Source organism: Nerophis ophidion, linkage group LG12 (assembly GCF_033978795.1).
Source record: "Nerophis ophidion isolate RoL-2023_Sa linkage group LG12, RoL_Noph_v1.0, whole genome shotgun sequence".
Lineage (NCBI taxonomy): Eukaryota > Metazoa > Chordata > Actinopteri > Syngnathiformes > Syngnathidae > Nerophis > Nerophis ophidion.
This window is the reverse complement of record NC_084622.1, coordinates 19,742,971-19,763,409: the sequence shown is the minus strand read 5'-3', so window position 1 is coordinate 19,763,409 and position 20,439 is coordinate 19,742,971. Positions and strand designations below refer to the sequence as shown.

General features: G+C 43.7%; 1 protein-coding gene across 13 annotated transcripts in view; it reads right to left on the bottom strand.

Annotated features, from left to right (window-relative positions):
* Positions 1-20,439, bottom strand: part of LOC133563096 (neuronal cell adhesion molecule-like) — a 186,042-nt gene that overhangs the window by 7,611 nt on the left and 157,992 nt on the right. For 6 of the 13 annotated variants that reach the window (XM_061917033.1, XM_061917032.1, XM_061917036.1 and 3 more), the window contains 5 exons: positions 18,578-18,754; positions 14,749-14,877; positions 13,719-13,883; positions 6,266-6,397; positions 5,499-5,577 (listed from right to left, as the gene is read on the bottom strand). In XM_061917033.1, the coding sequence (XP_061773017.1) occupies positions 5,499-5,577; positions 6,266-6,397; positions 13,719-13,883; positions 14,749-14,877; positions 18,578-18,754 (682 nt within the window). The other 7 variants (XM_061917041.1, XM_061917042.1, XM_061917035.1 and 4 more) reach the window with 6 other exon arrangements.

Genomic DNA, 20,439 nt, shown 5'->3' with positions numbered 1-20,439 from the left:
TTGGACTTTTTGGCATAACATGACAACATGATATTATTTATTGTGTGGCCATCATCTTTCTTCATATTCTTGGCACAAATATGCGTCAACAATATTATAATATTATACTGTCTTTATAGCATCTGTAATATTATAATATTATACTGTCTTCATAGCATCTGTAATATTATAATATTATACTGCCTTCATAGCTACTGTAATATTATAATATTATACTGCCTTCATTTCAAGGAATTGTACTTTGAGTTGCCAGACTTCCTAGACATCACACACATGCTGCATGTTCTATATTTCCTCTGCAAGGACACACAAACTTCTCATCACAGCTTTGCACAAATTAATATTACCCCCCAAAAAGTATCAAAAATAAAACAAGTACTTTTGAAAATAAATGTTTAGTTTGTGCACATGAGGGTCCTCAAATCCAAAAGACATTCAACACGGGCCAAACAACTCAACTCATCCTCAGAAATGTTCTTTAGGAAGTGCTTCTCTTTTTAAATGAAGGTGCAGCCTGGAACCCAGGTTGGATGCTAATAGCAACAGTCAAGTCTGGATGGATGCTAATAGCAAGAGTCAAGTCTGGATGGATGCTAATAGCAACAGTCAAGTCTGGATGGATGCTAATAGCAAGAGTCAAGTCTGGATGGATGCTAATAGCAAGAGCCAGGTCTGGATGGATGCTAATAGCAAGAGTCAAGTCTGGATGGGTGCTAATAGCAAGAGTCAAGTCTGGATGGATGCTAATAGCAAGAGTCAAGTCTGGATGGATGCTAATAGCAAGAGTCAAGTCTGGATGGATGCTAATAGCAAGAGTCAAGTCTGGATGGATGCTAATAGCAAGAGTCAAGTCTGGATGGATGCTAATAGCAAGAGTCAAGCCTGGATGGATGCTAGTAGCAAGAGCCAGGTCTGGATGGATGCTAATAGCAAGAACCAAGTCTGGATGGATGGATGCTAATAGCAAGAGTCAAGTCTGGATGGATGCTAATAGCAAGAGTCAAGTCTGGAAGGATGCTAATAGCAAGAGTCAAGTCTGGATGGATGCTAATAGCAAGAGTCAAGCCTGGATGGATGCTAGTAGCAAGAGCCAGGTCTGGATGGATGCTAATAGCAAGAGCCAAGTCTGGATGGATGCTAATAGCAAGAGTCAAGTCTGGATGGATGCCAATAGCAAGAGTCAAGTCTGGATGGATGCTAATAGCAAGAGTCAAGTCTGGATGGATGCTAATAGCAAGAGTCAAGTCTGGATGGATGCTAATAGCAAGAGTCAAGTCTGGATGGATGCTAATAGCAAGAGTCAAGTCTGGATGGATGCTAATAGCAAGAGTCAAGCCTGGATGGATGCTAGTAGCAAGAGCCAGGTCTGGATGGATGCCAATAGCAAGAGCCAAGTCTGGATGGATGCTAATAGCAAGAGTCAAGTCTGGATGGATGCTAATAGCAAGAGTCAAGTCTGGAAGGATACTAATAGCAAGAGTCAAGTCTGGATGGATGCTAATAGCAAGAGTCAAGTCTGGATGGATGCTAATAGCAAGAGTCAAGCCTGGATGGATGCTAGTAGCAAGAGCCAGGTCTGGATGGATGCTAATAGCAAGAGCCAAGTCTGGATGGATGCTAATAGCAAGAGTCAAGTCTGGATGGATGCTAATAGCAAGAGTCAAGTCTGGATGGATGCTAATAGCAAGAGTCAAGTCTGGATGGATGCTAATAGCAAGAGTCAAGTCTGGAAGGATACTAATAGCAAGAGTCAAGTCTGGATGGATACTAATAGCAAGAGTCAAGTCTGGATGGATGCTAATAGCAAGAGTCAAGTCTGGAAGGACACTAATAGCAAGAGTCAAGTCTGGATGGATACTAATAGCAAGAGTCAAGTCTGGATGGATGCTAATAGCAAGAGTCAAGCCTGGATGGATGCTAGTAGCAAGAGCCAGGTCTGGATGGATGCTAATAGCAAGAGCCAAGTCTGGATGGATGCTAATAGCAAGAGTCAAGTCTGGATGGATGCTAATAGCAAGAGTCAAGTCTGGAAGGATGTTAATAGCAAGAGTCAAGTCTGGATGGATGCTAATGGCAATAGCCAAGTCTGGATGGATGCTAGTAGCAAGAGCCAAGTCTGGATGGATGCTAATAGCAAGAGTCAAGTCTGGATGGATGCTAATAGCAAGAGCCAAGTCTGGATGGATGCTAATAGCAAGAGTCAAGTCTGGATGGATGCTGTGGTCCAGGTGAGGGATGGAACATTTGCTGGGCCACACAGGTTCACACTGCAGGTTTCCACCGCCAATTGGGGTCGTTTTGGGTCAAATCCGATCTTTTTAGTTGTTGTTCACATGACAAAAACATAAAAAATTAGTTTGTGATGAGAAAACACTGCAGAGTTGGCACAAGTAAAAATGTCTTCCAGTCTAGTCCTGCTACATTTCAGGGCTTTTGTGCGATCAAAGTCAAGATTGTAGGAGCAAATGATGCACGTAGAAGAAGTAGAAGGACAAATATTTGGCTCTGCAGGATCTTTTGCTTAAATGTCAGTTCCTAAAACATTTGACTTTCACCTGTTTTCTGCTCCCTTGTCAACCATTTTGTAGCTGTTTATTTTGGCCAATTATTAAAACACTCGTCACTTTTTGGTGACCTTCTGGTTGGACGAATGCAACCTGTTGACATTGAGGAAGCATACACACATACATACATACATATATGTATATACATATATATGTGTGTATATATACATACGATAGGTCATACAGAGGCTATTTCATCCCTACAAGCCTGTTTCCCAGGTTTCCCTGCTCGGGGAAACCTGCAAAACAGGCTTGTAGGGATGAAATAGCCTCTGTGTTTTTTCCTGACCTAACATATTTCCCACTCTACCCTGCTGTGAGCGAGCAGTGGGACACGTCCAATCAAGTCCAGTCAAGTCCAATCAAGCCCACGTACCAAAGAGGCCTGGATGGGATGTGAACAGTTCATAATTGTTCACATGGACATAAGAAAATTGAAGAAACGGTGGCGTGTGGGCAGAAAAACCTGGTAAAGAACCTGCAGTGTGAAGCAGGCTGACCTTATTGATGGGAGAGCAGGCAGTTTTAAGTTTGTGTTCCATTACTGGACCAAATGTCAGCTTACAGTCCGAGTGCATGCAGCAGCTTATTACAGAAGAGGAGGAGCTTAGGGACACTTTGTGTTGCAAAGGAAGTATTTGTATGTCACAGAGAGGACCTTTATCCTGAGAACCTGAACAATCCTGCTTCTGACAGCAAGGAGGCTGATACACTACAGTATGTGCCATCCAAGACTGTACATACAGTATGTGCCATCCCGGACTGTACATACACTATGCGCCATCCAGGACTGTACATACAGTATGTGCCATCCAGGACTGTACATACACTATGTGCCATCCTAGACTGTACATACAGTATGTGCCATCCAGGACAGTACATACAGTAAGTGCCATCCAGGACTGTACATACACTGTGTGCCATCCAGGACTGTACATACAGTATGTGCCATCCAGGACTGTACATACAGTATGTGCCATCCAGGACTGTACATACACTATGTGCCATCCAGGACTGTACATACACTATGTGCCATCCTAGACTGTACATACAGTATGTGCCATCCAGGACTGTACATACAGTATGTGCCATCCAGGAGAGTACATACAGTATGTGCCATCCAGGACAGTACATACAGTAAGTGCCATCCAGGACTGTACATACACTATGTGCCATCCAGGACTGTACATACAGTATGTGCCATCCAGGACTGTACATACACTATGTGCCATCCTAGACTGTACATACAGTATGTGCCATCCAGGACTGTACATACAGTATGTGCCATCCAGGACAGTACATACAGTATGTGCCACCCAGGACAGTACATACAGTAAGTGCCATCCAGGACTGTACATACACTATGTGCCATCCAGGACTGTACATACAGTATGTGCCATCCAGGACTGTACATACAGTAAGTGCCATCCAGGACTGTACATACACTATGTGCCATCCTAGACTGTACATACAGTATGTGCCATCCAGGACTGTACATACAGTATGTGCCATCCAGGACAGTACATACAGTATGTGCCATCCAGGACAGTACATACAGTAAGTGCCATCCAGGACTGTACATACACTATGTGCCATCCAGGACTGTACATACAGTATGTGCCATCCAGGACTGTACATACACTATGTGCCATCCTAGACTGTACATACAGTATGTGCCATCCAGGACTGTACATACAGTATGTGCCATCCAGGAGAGTACATACAGTATGTGCCATCCAGGACAGTACATACAGTAAGTGCCATCCAGGACTGTACATACACTATGTGCCATCCAGGACTGTACATACAGTATGTGCCATCCAGGACTGTACATACACTATGTGCCATCCTAGACTGTACATACAGTATGTGCCATCCAGGACTGTACATACAGTATGTGCCATCCAGGACAGTACATACAGTATGTGCCACCCAGGACAGTACATACAGTAAGTGCCATCCAGGACTGTACATACACTATGTGCCATCCAGGACTGTACATACAGTATGTGCCATCCAGGACTGTACATACAGTAAGTGCCATCCAGGACTGTACATACACTATGTGCCATCCTAGACTGTACATACAGTATGTGCCATCCAGGACTGTACATACAGTATGTGCCATCCAGGACAGTACATACAGTATGTGCCATCCAGGACAGTACATACAGTAAGTGCCATCCAGGACTGTACATACACTATGTGCCATCCAGGACTGTACATACAGTATGTGCCATCCAGGACTGTACATACACTATGTGCCATCCAGGACTGTACATACAGTATGTGCCATCCAGGACTGTACATACACTATGTGCCATCCAGGACTGTACATACACTATGTGCCATCCTAGACTGTACATACAGTATGTGCCATCCAGGACTGTACATACAGTATGTGCCATCCAGGACAGTACATACAGTAAGTGCCATCCAGGACTGTACATACACTATGTGCCATCCAGGACTGTACATACAGTATGTGCCATCCAGGACTGTACATACACTATGTGCCATCCAGGACTGTACATACAGTATGTGCCATCCAGGACAGTACATACAGTATGTGCCATCCAGGACTGTATATACACTATGTGCCATCCAGGGCTGTACATACAGTATGTGCCATCCAGGACTGTACATATACTATGTGCCATCAAGGACTGTACATACAGTATGTGCCATCCAGGACTGTACATACACTATGTGCCATCCAGGACTGTACATACAGTATGTGCCATCCAGGACTGTACATACAGTATGTGCCATCCAGGAAGCTTCCAAAGGCCAAGAAGAGCAAGGACAAAAGGATCTTGTGCTTTGTGGTACTGGAGACACTTCCTGGTGTTGGTGCTCAGGTGATCATTGTCAGGTGGAAGTGGGGGAAAGAGGGCGTGTCAAAGGACTCTGGGGTGGAGCTTGTTCTCTCACCTGTATTCCCCAAAAGTGCAATCTTCATCCTTCATGGGCTGGAACTCTGGGTCGGTATGTGCGTCCTCCTTCTCCTTCACTGTGGGCGAACAAAAGGCCTCTTCAGCCCAAGTCAACAGAACCCAGTCCCAAGTCAACAGAACCCAGTCTTGATCCAAAATAACCCAGTCTTGATCCGACAGAACCCAGTCTTGATCCAAAATAACCCAGTCCTGATCCAACAGAACCCAGTCCCAAGTCAACACAACCCAGTCTTGATCCAACAGACAGTTTAACTTTTCAATGTAGCAAGTGGAGGATCATTCATATATATCATTTATATTCATGTATTTATGAAAGAGGTTAAGAAGATAAAAGTGTTCCATGATAATACCAGCATGTTTTTTCCATGAAGATAAGAATATAAGTTGCTGTGATGGTGATGACTTGCATTGATTGGAATCAGACAGTAGGGATGAGAACCTCCCCTTTTTCACATGGAGGAATAAAAAAGTCCTCTGTTCTGTCCAATACCACATGAAAGTTAGTCCATCTTCCATACTTCTTTTCATACACTTTACAAGAAATATATTGGCGGCAAACTTCCTAGCTTGCTACCTTTCTGAGACTCTTATTCTGTTAGAGCAGGCAGGATGAAGCGGGGCTTTTATTGTGAAGACAGGAACTGTGCCATCTGTCAATTTTTCAAAACTGAACATCTGTGTCCCACCTAACATCTTTGTGTTGGAACAAAGCTGTCATTAAAACAACAACAACAACATCCCTACCTGGATATTTGCCTCCCTTGTTCCTCTGGATGAAGCAGATGATGAGGATGATGAGGATGAGGAGGGCGATGGCGCACATGAGGCCGATGAACCATCCCTGGGTGGCGATGTCCACCTGCCTGCTGGCCACGGCTGGCGAGAGAGGAGGAGAAGGAAGAGAAGGAATGTTGGAGGCGTGGCCATCAAGGAGGGGAAGGAAGGTTGGAGGCGTGGCCATCAAGGAGGAGAAGGAAGGTTGGAGGCGTGGCCATCAAGAACCACTTGCAATGAAACCCTGCTGGCTTTTAGTGTCCACTCAGCAGTCTTGATCACTTGCTCTAAGCACCTTCATGCTGACAAAGGTAGGAGTGGGATGTCAACTATGTACACACACACATGCGCACACACACACACACACATGCACACACACACACACACACATGCACACATGCACACACACACACGTACGTTTAGAGTAGGTGACGTGCAAATATGAGTACAAGCATCTAAATGAGCGCTAGCACAAGCACTAGACTAGACTAGAGTCCATGCCCGATTGAGCTACACAGCGACATGGTGAACACCTCGCATGGCATACCACTTCCCCACCGAGCCGAGACCGCGTTCACACTTGTTGGGTTAGTCTGAACACCGTTTCCCCAAACATAATGTGTACAACCACTTTTTACATGTCATTTCTAGAATTTTCCATAGTTTGAAGAACGCTTTATCTATTTTGTCTATCATTCACAATTATTATGGCAATTAAAACACTTTTTTTACTGTTTAAAGATGATAAAATGCTCCCAAGATGTCACTAATGGAAGATATATATATATATATATATATATATATATATATATATATATATAAATGTAAAAAATACACACTGCCAGTATATATATATATATATAATGTAGTAACAGACAAAACAATATGTAATATGTACAATATACACACTGCAAGTATATATATATATATATATATATATATATATATATATATATATATATATATATATATATATATATATACATAGATTCCAAGATGTCGGCGCCCGGAAGGGCTGCGACATCGAGGAGCTCCTCCTAAATATGGAACATTTGGCAGAAATACCGGACAATTCTACAAACTTTATGGCTGGCTCACATCGTGGTCACTCCGTGATCACGTACGACCGCCAGACACTTCTGGATGTGGACAGATCGGGCCGTTTTGGACTGATAGGCGCGTGCTTGCTAGACCTGCTAACTAGCACGGGAATACGTCGACGGCTACATCCAGCGGCCTGTGAAGCAGGGGAATATAGTAGCAGCGGGGGCCGTCTACGGAGCAGACGCCAGCGGTGTGATCGGAAACGCGGATGCCGAGCGGGGCTAAAAACAAAGCAGAAGGCTAATCCCCACAGAACACCACTGCCCTCCATCCTGAAGCCGGATTTAAATGGAAGATGCGAGACTACTGGTCTGGGTAAGGAGTCAGTTAAATTAGAACAAGTTTTTTCTGCTTTGAGTGTTTCAGAGTTGGACATGTGTTTTACTGAGGTGGCTAACTATGATGCGTGCAGTTTATCAAAGCAACAAACAAACAATCGGAAAATTCCCGTCGTATCAATTCCTAGATATGGTCGTAATTATACTAAATGCACTGGGCATAATAAACACAACATTATTAATATTTCTACTACGGATAATTTGATCAAAAATTCCCTAAAACAGCCCACTACCTATAATATAGTTTTTTTAAACATAAGATCATTGTCTCCCAAAACGTTGTTAGTTAATGATATCATCAGAGACAACAATGTTAACGTCATCGGTCTCAGCGAAACCTGGCTTAAACCAAACGACTTTTTTGCGCTAAACGAGGCATGTCCTCCTAACTTTACACATGCGCATATTGCCCGTCCTCTGAAAAGGGGTGGGGGGGGTCGCACTAATATACAACGAAAACTTTAACCTTAGTCCTAACATAAATAATAATTATAAATCGTTTGAGGTGCTTACTATGAGGTCTGTCACACCGCTGCCTCTACACCTGGCTGTTATCTACCGCCCCCCAGGGCCCTATTCGGACTTTATCAATGAATTCTCAGAGTTCGTTGCTGATCTAGTGACACACGCCGATAATATAATCATAATGGGGGACTTTAATATCCATATGAATACCCCATCGGACCCACCATGCGTAGCGCTCCAGACTATAATTGATAGCTGTGGTCTCACACAAATAATAAATGAACCCACGCATCGCAACGGTAATACAATAGACCTAGTGCTTGTCAGGGGTATCACCGTTTCCAAAGTTACGATACTCCCGTATACTAAAGTATTGTCCGATCATTACCTTATAAAATTCGAGGTTCAGACGCATGTTCGGCAAACTAATAATAATAATAACTGCTATAGCAGCCGCAACATTAATACGGCCACAACGACAACTCTTGCTGACCTACTGCCCTTGGTAATGGCACCATTCCCAAAGTATGCGGGCTCTATTGATAACCTCACTAACAACTTTAACCACGGCCTGCGCGAAACCATTGATAACATAGCACCGCTAAAGTTAAAAAAGGCTCCAAAAAAGCGTACCCCGTGGTTTACAGAAGAAACTAGAGCTCAGAAATTATTATGTAGAAAGCTGGAACGCAAATGGCGCACGACTAAACTTGAGGTGCACCATCAAGCATGGAGTGATAGTTTAATAACTTATAAACGCATGCTTACCTTAGCTAAAGCTAAATATTACTCAAATCTCATCCACCGTAATAAAAACGATCCTAAATTTTTGTTTAGTACGGTAGCATCGCTAACCCAACAAGGGACTCCTTCCAGTAGCTCCACCCACTCAGCTGATGACTTTATGCAATTCTTTAGTAAGAAAATTGAAGTTATTAGAAAGGAGATTAAAGACAATGCGTCCCAGCTACAACTGGGTTCTATTAACACTGATACGATGGTATATACGGCGGATACTGCCCTCCAAAATAGTTTCTCTTGCTTTGAGGAAATAACATTAGAGGAATTGTTACAACGTGTAAATGGAATAAAACAAACAACATGTTTACTTGACCCACTTCCTGGGAAACTGATCAAGGAGCTCTTTGTATTATTAGGTCCATCAGTGCTAAATATTATAAACTTATCACTTTCCTCGGGCACTGTTCCCCTAGCATTCAAAAAAGCGGTTATTCATCCTCTTCTTAAAAGACCTAACCTCGATCCTGACCTCATGGTAAACTACCGACCGGTGTCTCACCTTCCCTTTATTTCAAAAATCCTCGAAAAAATTGTTGCGGAGCAGTTAAATGAACACTTAGTGTCTAACAATCTATGTGAAACCTTTCAATCCGGTTTCAGGGCAAATCACTCCACGGAGACAGCCCTCGCAAAAATGACTAATGATCTATTGCTAACGATGGATTCTGATGCGTCATCTATGTTGCTGCTCCTCGATCTTAGCGCTGCTTTCGATACCGTTGATCATAATATTTTATTAGAATGTATCAAAACACAAATTGGTATGTCAGACTTAGCCCTGTCTTGGTTTAACTCTTATCTTACTGATAGGATGCAGTGCGTCTCCCATAACAATGTGACCTCGGACTACGTTAAGGTAACGTGTGGAGTTCCCCAGGGTTCGGTCCTTGGCCCTGCACTCTTCAGCATCTACATGCTGCCGCTAGGTGACATCATACGCAAATACGGTATTAGCTTTCACTGTTATGCTGATGACACCCAACTCTACATGCCCCTAAAGCTGACCAACACGCAGGATTGTAGTCAGCTGGAGGCGTGTCTTAATGAAATTAAACAATGGATGTCCGCTAACTTTTTGCAACTCAATGCCCAAAAAACGGAAATGCTGATTATCGGTCCTGCTAGACAAGGACCTCTATTTAATGATACAACTCTAACATTTGACAACCAAACAATTAAACAAGGCTACACGGTAAAGAATCTGGGTGTTATCTTCGACCCAACTCTCTCCTTTGAGTCACACATTAAAAGCGTTACTAAAACGGCCTTCTTTCATCTCCGTAATATCGCTAAAATTCGCTCCATTCTGTCCACTAAAGACGCTGAGATCATTATCCATGCGTTTGTTACGTCTCGTCTCGATTACTGTAACGTACTATTTTCGGGTCTCCCCATGTCTAGCATTAAAAGATTACAGTTGGTACAAAATGCGGCTGCTAGACTTTTGACAAGAACAAGAAAGTTTGATCACATTACACCTGTACTGGCTCACCTGCACTGGCTTCCTGTGCACTTAAGATGTGGCTTTAAGGTTTTACTACTTACGTATAAAATACTACACGGCCTATCTCCATCCTATCTTGCCGATTGTATTGTACCATATGTCTCGGCAAGAAATCTGCGTTCAAAGGACTCCGGCTTATTAGTGATTCCCAAAGCCCAAAAAAAGTCTGTGGGCTATAGAGCGTTTTCATTTCGGGCTCCAGTACTCTGGAATGCCCTCCCGGTAAAAGTTCGAGATGCCACCTCAGTAGAAGCATTTAAGTCTCACCTTAAAACTCATTTGTATACTCTAGCCTTTAAATAGACTCCCTTTTTAGACCAGTTGATCTGCCGTTTCTTTTCTTTTTCTTCTATGTCCCACTCTCCCTTGTGGAGAAGGTCCGGTCCGATCCTGTGGCCATGTACTGCTCGCCTGTGTATCGGCTGGGGACATCTCTGCGCTGCTGATCCGCCTCCGCTTGGGATGTTTTCCTGCTGGCTCCGCTGTGAACGGGACACTCGCTGCTGTGTTGGATCCGCTTTGGACTGGACTCTTGCGACTGTGTTGGATCCATTATGGATTGAACTTTCACAGTATCATGTTAGACCCGCTCGACATCCATTGCTTTCCTCCTCTCCAAGGTTCACATAGTCATCATTATCACCGACGTCCCACTGGGTGTGAGTTTTCCTTGCCCTTATGTGGGCCTACCGAGGATGTCGTAGTGGTTTGTGCAGCCCTTTGAGACACTAGTGATTTAGGGCTATATAAGTAAACATTGATTGAATGATTGATTATATATATATATATATATATATATATATATATATATATATATATATATATATATATACAGTATATATGTATATATATATATATATATAATGTAGTAACATACACCTTCATAAAAATATGTAACATGTACAATATTTACTGTTTTTGGTCATTTTAATTAACAGCAAGACTTTCTTTTCTGGCACATGTATTTCTGTTTCCGACTTCCGCCATCTATTGTGTGTTCCTACTTCCACAAACAAACACGCGAGAGTGTTTTCTGATCATGGCAGACTTGGCAACAGACAACTATTTTTGGACACATGAAGATTCACAACCGTATCTTTTTGAAGCTGAGAATAGGGAGGATGACCTGCTGCTTACAGAAGTGAGCAAGAAGAAGAGGCTGAAACGTTGGAGCGGACAGAAGCCGAGAGAGTGTGACATGGTCCCGCTGCAAATTTGAAATTTTGAGCCAAGCTATGTCAAATTAATGGAGTGCTTACCCAAATAAACCTAAAACATCCCCAGCCAGCTGGAGCAAATGTACTGGAGTGAGTGACTATACTATTGATCATGATACATGCAGCACATCACCGTACACTTCACTACATACACTGTCTGGAGATGCTAACATCAGTAGTGGAGATGCTAACATCAGCAGCGGAGATGCTAACATCAGTAGCGGAGATGCTAACATCAGTAGTGGAGATGCTAACATCAGTAGTGGGGATGCTAACATCAGTAGTGAAGATGCTAACATCAGTAGTGGAGATGCTAACATCAGCAGCGGAGATGCTAACATCTGTAGTGGAGATGCTAACATCAGTAGTGAAGATGCTAACATCAGTAGTGGAGATGCTAACATCAGTAGTGAAGATGCTAACATCAGTAGTGAAGATGCTAACATCAGTAGTGGAGATGCTAACATCAGTAGTGAAGATGCTAACATCAGTAGTGGAGATGCTAACATCAGTAGTGAAGATGCTAACATCAGTAGTGGAGATGCTAACATCAGTAGTGAAGATGCTAACATCAGTAGTGGAGATGCTAACATCAGTAGTGCTTACAGTCAGGAGCATCCATGGTGAGGCTGAGTTTCACTTTCATGCTCCCAAAATGTGGAATAGACTTCTTAAAGATGTGAGACAGACCTCAACATTGGCAATGTTCAAATCCACACTTGTGAATACAAAAGTATCTCAACTCTTTGATGTTCACTGGCATGATGAAAGTTTTGTGACGAATCTTTTCATATTAATTAGGATGACTTTTATTTGTAGTTTTACCTTTGTGTCATGTGGTGTACTTGCCATGTGTGCTGATAAATAAACTTGCCATGTGTGCTGATGAATAGACTCCCTGACAGTTTGATCATGTTTTAGTTTTTCCTCTGTTTGTCTTATTTCCTGTCAGCGCTCTTATTTTGTCTTTATTTCCTGCTGTTCTCCCTGGGTGCTGTGTCCCCTCTGCTGTGGCTGATTGGCACCTGGCCACACCTGGTATCAAACAGCCAGGCACTATGTAAACCTGCTTTGTCCTCCACTCGGTGTTGGAGTATTGTCGCGTGGTGTCGATGACGTTACAGCTACTACCTGTCGTGCTACTACTTGTCCTTGTCGCTGACGTCGTAGCGGAAAGCTCTTCCTGTTAGCTATTTGTAGTTTACTTTCTCCTAGCTCCTTGTTTTGTATTTTCCTGTTAGCCGTTAGCTATTCACAGTTTTTCTGTTCCTAGTTCCTACTTCCTGTTTGCTGGTTCCTGTTCCCTGCTTCCAGTTTGTTTGTTCCTGGTTCTTGGTTTGTGTTTCTTCTTTATTTTTACATTTAAGTTTTCCTATTCAATGCCTGCCACCATTTCTGCATCTTGGGGTTCGTCACCAACAAAATGTGACAAGACTTGCCTTGCGTGTCCAGACAAGATGTGTCACCACCTTTTGTTGCCACTCTTTTTACATCTCTAGCGAGAAGCTTTGGAAAGTCCATTCAAACGAGCACAGTTACGCACAAATGGCTCCAAATATTTGGACCGTCAGAAACAAAAATGTCAGGGATCTTGCATGCAACGATGTCATCTCCTCTTTACTGTGAACAACATTGGCTCCTTGCAGCACACACGACGTTCAGTGTCTGCTAAAACGTGGACGGTGTGGAGCAGTTTGTGAGTGACGGTGCAGACTGGAGGTGTGTGCTGCATGTTCCACAACATAGCATGGCAGGAAAAGAGTGTCTCCATGGCAACATCCTTCAATAGATTAGTTTGCAGCACTTTTGCAATCCCACATGCAGTCTTAGTCCACCGCCTGTTTTTTAGTACAGGCGTTGTTGAATTAATGCGTTTTCATGGGGATCTTAGCAGATCACTAATCAGTTTTCAAACCAGATTAAAGAAGCACAAGTGTGAACGCGGCCGAGCCCGACATGCAAGGCTGAAGCGGGCCCAGGAGAGCCACCCTCACCTGGCACCGTCACCGTCAGCTCTTGGGAGCGCTGCAGCTCTTGGTCGGCGTGGCCCTTGGCCACCAAGCGCACCTTATAGGAGAGGCCCTCTTTCAGGCCCCTGAGCACAAAGTTCTGAGACCCGTTCACCAGCTCTTTCTGCCACACTCCGTCTCCGCCTTCACCTGCGAGGAGGAAGGGACGCCCGTACACAACAACGTGATGACATCATGGAGACTTGGATGCTACCGCCACAGCCACTCTATAAGTTACACCTGTAAAGGTGAGCTGATACCACCACACAGCCACTCTTTTAGGTACACCTGTAATGGTGGTGGACACAGCAGGTGTGTGAGAGTCCATACAACAACTGTGAGTCACATGACATGGTGGTGGACACACAGCAGGTGTGTGAGAGTCCATACAAGAACTATGTGAGTCACATGACATGGTGGTGGACACACAGCAGGCGTGTGAGAGTCCATACAACAACTATGTGAGTCACATGACATGGTGGTGGACACACAGCAGGCGTGTGAGAGTCCATACAACAACTATGTGAGTCACATGACATGGTGGTGGACACACAGCAGGTGTGTGAGAGTCCATACAAGAACTATGTGAGTCACATGACATGGTGGTGGACACACAGCAGGTGTGTGAGAGTCCATACAAGAACTATGTGAGTCACATGACATGGTGGTGGACACACAGCAGGCGTGTGAGAGTCCATACAACAACTATGTGAGTCACATGACATGGTGGTGGACACACAGCAGGCGTGTGAGAGTCCATACAACAACTATGTGAGTCACATGACATGGTGGTGGACACACAGCAGGCGTGTGAGAGTCCATACAACAACTATGTGAGTCACATGACATGGTGGTGGACACACAGCAGGCGTGTGAGAGTCCATACAACAATTCACCTGCTAATAAACATCAGACAAACAGCAATAATAAACATGCAGCCTCTCTTTGTTTAAATACTGCTGCTATGGTTTAATGTCAGCTGTACTTGAATGAGCTAATGAGGAGTAATAGTGACCTTGCTTACTGTTGTCCACTATGTACTCTAAGTAAAGGTTTTTCTCCAGGCCCCAGTACTCCCAACTGATCAGGGGCCCGTCCTCGCCCAGGGAGGAATTTAGGCTTCCAAAAGGACTCGCCGGCGGGGCTGAACGACACAGAGAGACAGAGAGAAGACAATTGTCATGTGGGTCAAAGGTCAAATGGAGAGGTCCTGTCTCCTGTTTGCATGCAACTGGGGTAGAAGTGCTAAGGTGCTAGCAGGCAGCACCCTGGGGGGTCATGCCAGGGTCTAGTCTGAGGTAAAGCATGCCTGGCCTGGCTAGAACTACCACTGAGTCCTGTGCCCACGTGCTCGTCACCTTCAGTCACGGGCGCTAGGAGGTGGGGAGACAGCGAGGGGGCGGAGTCACGGTGAGATGACACAGCCCAACCAAGCATGGATCAAATACATCATCATCATCGTCATCGTCATCATCATCATGCTCTTCTCTCAAAGTGTGGTTACGCTAACAGGTGTCCTTGCAATGATGTGAGGAACTATCTCACTCCATGTTTGGAGAGAAGAGGCGTCTTTTCGAAGCAGGCTTCACTACACGCCCTAAAATAAAGCCCGCAGCTACGCCATCTTGCCATCAACCAGCTACAGACGTGAGAAGTTTTTCTTTTTCCTCCATCTGATAAGCTAGCTAGTATGTTGTTGTTGAAATGTGATGCTGGCATGTAGCTTAGATGGATGACATCATGCAGATGGACAAGAAGGACCAACGCTGCTCAGCATCACACTTCCCTTGCTTTCTACACGCTGCATACAGTCTTCTGGAACATTGGGAGGCTTCTTCAAACATGTACCACAGCATTTTACACGCTAAAGTAATCATGTGTATAAAGAATCATGTGTATAAATAATCATGCGTATGAATAATCATGTGTATGAATAATCATGTGTATGAATAATCATGCATACGAATAATCATTTGTATGAATGCTCATGTGTATAAATATAATGTGTATGAATAATCATGTGTATGAATAATAATGTGTATGAATAATCATGTGTATGAATACTCGTGTATAAATAATTGTCATCAAGATAGAAGAGAAACATTGACAACATGACAAACAAATATTTCTTAACTGATGAAAATGGTTCGATCATTACGTTTGTGGCATCAATTTCTACTTACATTTTTGGGGGAATTTTGTTTATGGTTTACAATCAAGAACATACATGTTTGTTTTTTTACGATTCTAGAAATATATTTTTTTAAATGCTTGCAAGATGCAGCTAATGTGAGTCACTGTTGTAGCCTTCAATGTTTCTAAAAGAAACTTAAAAACCCTCCATCAATGTTTTATATACACACTGCAAGTATATATATCATGTAGTAACAGACACCTTCATAAAATATGTAATATGTACAATAAAGACACTGCAAGTATATATATCATGTAGTAACATAAACCTTCATAACTATATGTAATATGTACAATATACACACTGCAAGTATATATATCATGTAGTAACAGAAACCTTCATAAGAATATGTAATATGTACAATATACACACTCCAAGTACAAACCCCGTTTCCATATGAGTTGGGAAATTGTGTTAGATGTAAATATAAACAGAATACAATGATTTGCAAATCCTTTTCAACCCATATTCAGTTGAATATGCTACAAAGACAACATATTTGATGTTCAAACTCATAAAATGTTTTATTTTTTTTTTGCAAATAATATTTAACTTAGAATTTCATGGTTGCAACACGTGCCAAAGTAGTTGGGAAAGGGCATGTTCACCACTGTGTTACATCACCTTTTCTTTTAACAACACTCAATAAACGTTTGGGAACTGAGGAAACTAATTGTTGAAGCTTTGAAAGTGGAATTCTTTCCCATTCTTGTTTTATGTAGAGCTTCAGTCCTTCAACAGTCCGGGGTCTCCGCTGTCCTATTTTAAGATGCCCAAACCACCTCATCTGGCTTCTCTCCATGTGGAGGAGCTGCGGATTTACTTTAAGCTCCTCCCGGATGGCAGAGCTTCTCACCCTATCTCTAAGGGAGAGACCCGCCACTCGGCGGAGGAAACTCATTTGGGCCGCTTGTACTCGTGATCTTGTCCTTTTTGGTCATAACCCAAAGCTCTTGACCATAGGTGAGAATAAGAACGTAGATCGACCGATAAATTGAGAGCTTTGCCTTCCGGCCCAGCTCCTTCTTCACCACAATGAATCGATACAAGGTCCGCATTACTGAAGACGATTACCTGTCGATCTCCCGATCCACTCGTCCCTCACTCGTGAACGCTGTTGTAACACGTGGCTTGGCATTGTCTTGCTGAAATAAGCAGGAGCGTCGATGATAACGTTGCTTGGATGACAACATATGTTGCTCCAAAACCTGTATGTACCTTTCAGCATAAATGGTGCCTTCACAGATGTGTAAGTTACCCATGCCTTGGGTACTAATACACCCCCATACCATCACAGATGCTGGCTTTTCAACTTTGCGTCTATAACAATCCGAATGGTTATTTTCCTCTTTGTTCCGGAGGACACCACGTCCTCTGTTTCCAAATATAATTTGAAATGTGGACTCGTCAGACCACAGAACACTTTTCCACTTTGCATAAGTCCATCTTAGATGATCTCGGGCCCAGCCAAGCCAGCGGTGTTTCAGGATAATGTTGATAAATGGGTTTTGCTTTGCATAGTATAGTTTTAACTTGCACTTACAGATGTAGCGACCAACTGCAGTTACTGACAGTGGTTTTCTGAAGTGTTCCTGAGCCCATGTGGTGATATCCTTTACACACTGATGTGGCATTTTGATGCAGCACCGCCTGAGGGATCAAAGGTCTGTAATATCATCGCTTACATGCAGTGATTTCTCCAGATTTTCTGAACTTTTTGATGATTTTACGGACTGTAGATGGTAAAATCCCTAAATTTCTTGCAATAGCTCGTTGAGAAATGTTGTTCTAAAACTGTTTGACAATTTGCTTACAAAGTGGTGACCCTCAGCCCATCCTTGTTTGTGAATTACTTAGCATTTCATGGAAGCTGCTTTTATAGCCAATCATGGCACCCACCTGTTCCCAATCAGCCTGCACACCTGTGGGATGTTCCCACAGGTGTTCCCAAGTGTTTGATGAGCATTCGTCAACGTTATCAGTATTTATTGCCACCTTTCCCAACTTCTTTGTCACGTGTTGCTGGAATGAAATTCTAAAGTTAATGATTATTTGCAACAAAAAAAATGTTTATGAGTTTGAACATCAAATATGTTGTCTTTGTAGCATATTCAACTGAATATGGGTTGAAAAGGATTTGCAAATCATTGTATTCTGTTTATATTTACATCTAACACAATTTCCCAACTCATATGGAAACGGGGTTTGTACATTGATGACAAAGAAATGCATGGTTGTAAACAACTACAATGTACGCTACCTCCAATTCTTTGTAAGAAAATGTACTAACTCTATGTACTTACTGTATGTACTTACTGTATGTACTACTGTATTTATTTACTGCATGTACTCACTGTATTTATTTACTGCATGTACTTACTGTATGTACTAACTGTGTGTACTATAAAACATCATCCAAACTTGTAGGACAGTTATTTAATGATTAGAAAAATGATCACGACTTCAACAAATAAAGATGTTGGCCGACTTTTGTTGTGCACTAAAGAGTTGATTTACACTTGATGAAAATGAAAGAAGAAATATAAAAATATGATTTTGAATTTCTAGCTGAGCTAATAAGTCTGCTGGGTTGTCTTCAGCCGCTGAGTGAAAAGAAACAAACATGATCAAACTGGCTTTTGTTTCTTACCTTCATCCATGATGGTGACCGCTTCCATGGTAACGGCTGGCCCCGCCCCCTTGTGCGTTTTGGCATTCAAATAAAACTTGTAGCGCGTGCTGAACTTGAGGTCTGGCACCGTGACCGAGCTCTCATTGGCGGCCAGGGCCAGCTCCTCCTCGGGGCCCCACTCAGTGGAGCTATTGACTACACCAGGGACAGGGTGGATGGATGGTGGATGTAGGAAGGTGGATGGTGGATGGATGGTGGGTGGGTGGATGGATGGATGGTGGATGGATGGATGGATGGATGGATGGTGGGTGGATGGATGTATGGTGGATGTATGATGGATGGTGGATGGTGGAAGATGGATGGATGGTGGATGGATGGATGGATGGATGGTGGATGGATGGTGGATGGATGGATGGATGGATGGTGGATGGTGGATGGATGGATGGTGGATGGATGGTGGATGGATGGATGGATGGATGGATGGATGGATGGATGGTGGATGGTGGATGGATGGATGGATGGATGGTGGATGGATGGTGGATGGATGGATGGATGGATGGATGGATGGATGGATGGTGGATGGTGGATGGATGGTGGATGATGGGGTGCGCGGTGAGAGGAAATGGGGTGTAAGTTGAGGAGGAGGAAGTGAATGAATGATGGGGGATTTAGAAATAAAAGGAAGGGATGAGGTACAGGAATGACAAAAAGTGGATTTGTTAATTGGTGTACTTTGTACTTTATTCATCCTCTCTAACTTTCACCAGGAGTGCACTTAGTAGCTGACGCCAGGAGTGCATTTAGTGGCTGACGCCAGGAGTGCATTTAGTGGCTGACACCAGGAGTGCACTTGGTGGCTGAAACCAGGAGTGTACTTGGTGGCAGACACCAGGAGTGCACTTAGTGGCTGACACCATTAGTGCACTTAGTGGCTGACACCAGGAGTGCGTTTAGTGGCTGACACCAGGAGTGCACTTAGTGACTGACACCAGGAGTGCGCTTAGTGGCTGAGACCATTAGTGCATTTAGTGGCTGACACCAGGAGTGCGCTCAGTTGCTTATAACAGGAGTGCACTTAGTGGCTGACACCAGGAGTGCACTTAGTGGCTGACACCAGGAGTGCACTTAGTGGCTGACACCAGGGGTGCACTTAGTGGCTGACACCAGGAGTGCGCTTAGTGGCTGACACCAGGAGTGCGCTTAGTGGCTGATACCAGGAGTGCGCTTAGTGGCTGACACCATTAGTGCACTTAGTGGCTGACACCAGGAGTGTGCTTAGTGGCTGATACCAGGAGTGTACTTAGTGGCTGACACCATTAGTGCACTTAGTGGCTGACACCAGGAGTGCACTTAGTGGCTGACACTATTAGTGCACTCAGTGGCTGACACCAGGAGTGCACTTAGTGGTTGACACCAGGAGTGCGCTTGGTGGCTGACACCAGGAGTGCACTTGGTGACTGACACCACTTAGTAGTTGACAAAAGAAGTGCACTTAGTGGCTGACACCAGGAGTCTGCTTAGTGGTTGACAAAAGAAGTGCACTTAGTGGCTGACATCAGGAGTGCGCTTGGTGGCCTACACCAGAAGTGCACTTTGTGACTGACACCAGGAGGGCACTTAGTTGTTGACAAAAAAAGTGCACTTAGTGGCTGACACCAGGAGTGCGCTTAGTGGTTGACAAAAGAAGAGCACTTAGAGGCTGACACCATTAGTGCACTTAGTGGCTGACACCAGGAGTGTGCTTAGTGGCTGATACCAGGAGTGTACTTAGTGGCTGTCACCATTAGTGCACTTAGTGGCTGACACCAGGAGTGCACTTAGTGGCTGACACTATTAGTGCACTTGGTGGCTGACACCAGGAGTGCACTTGGTGGCTGACA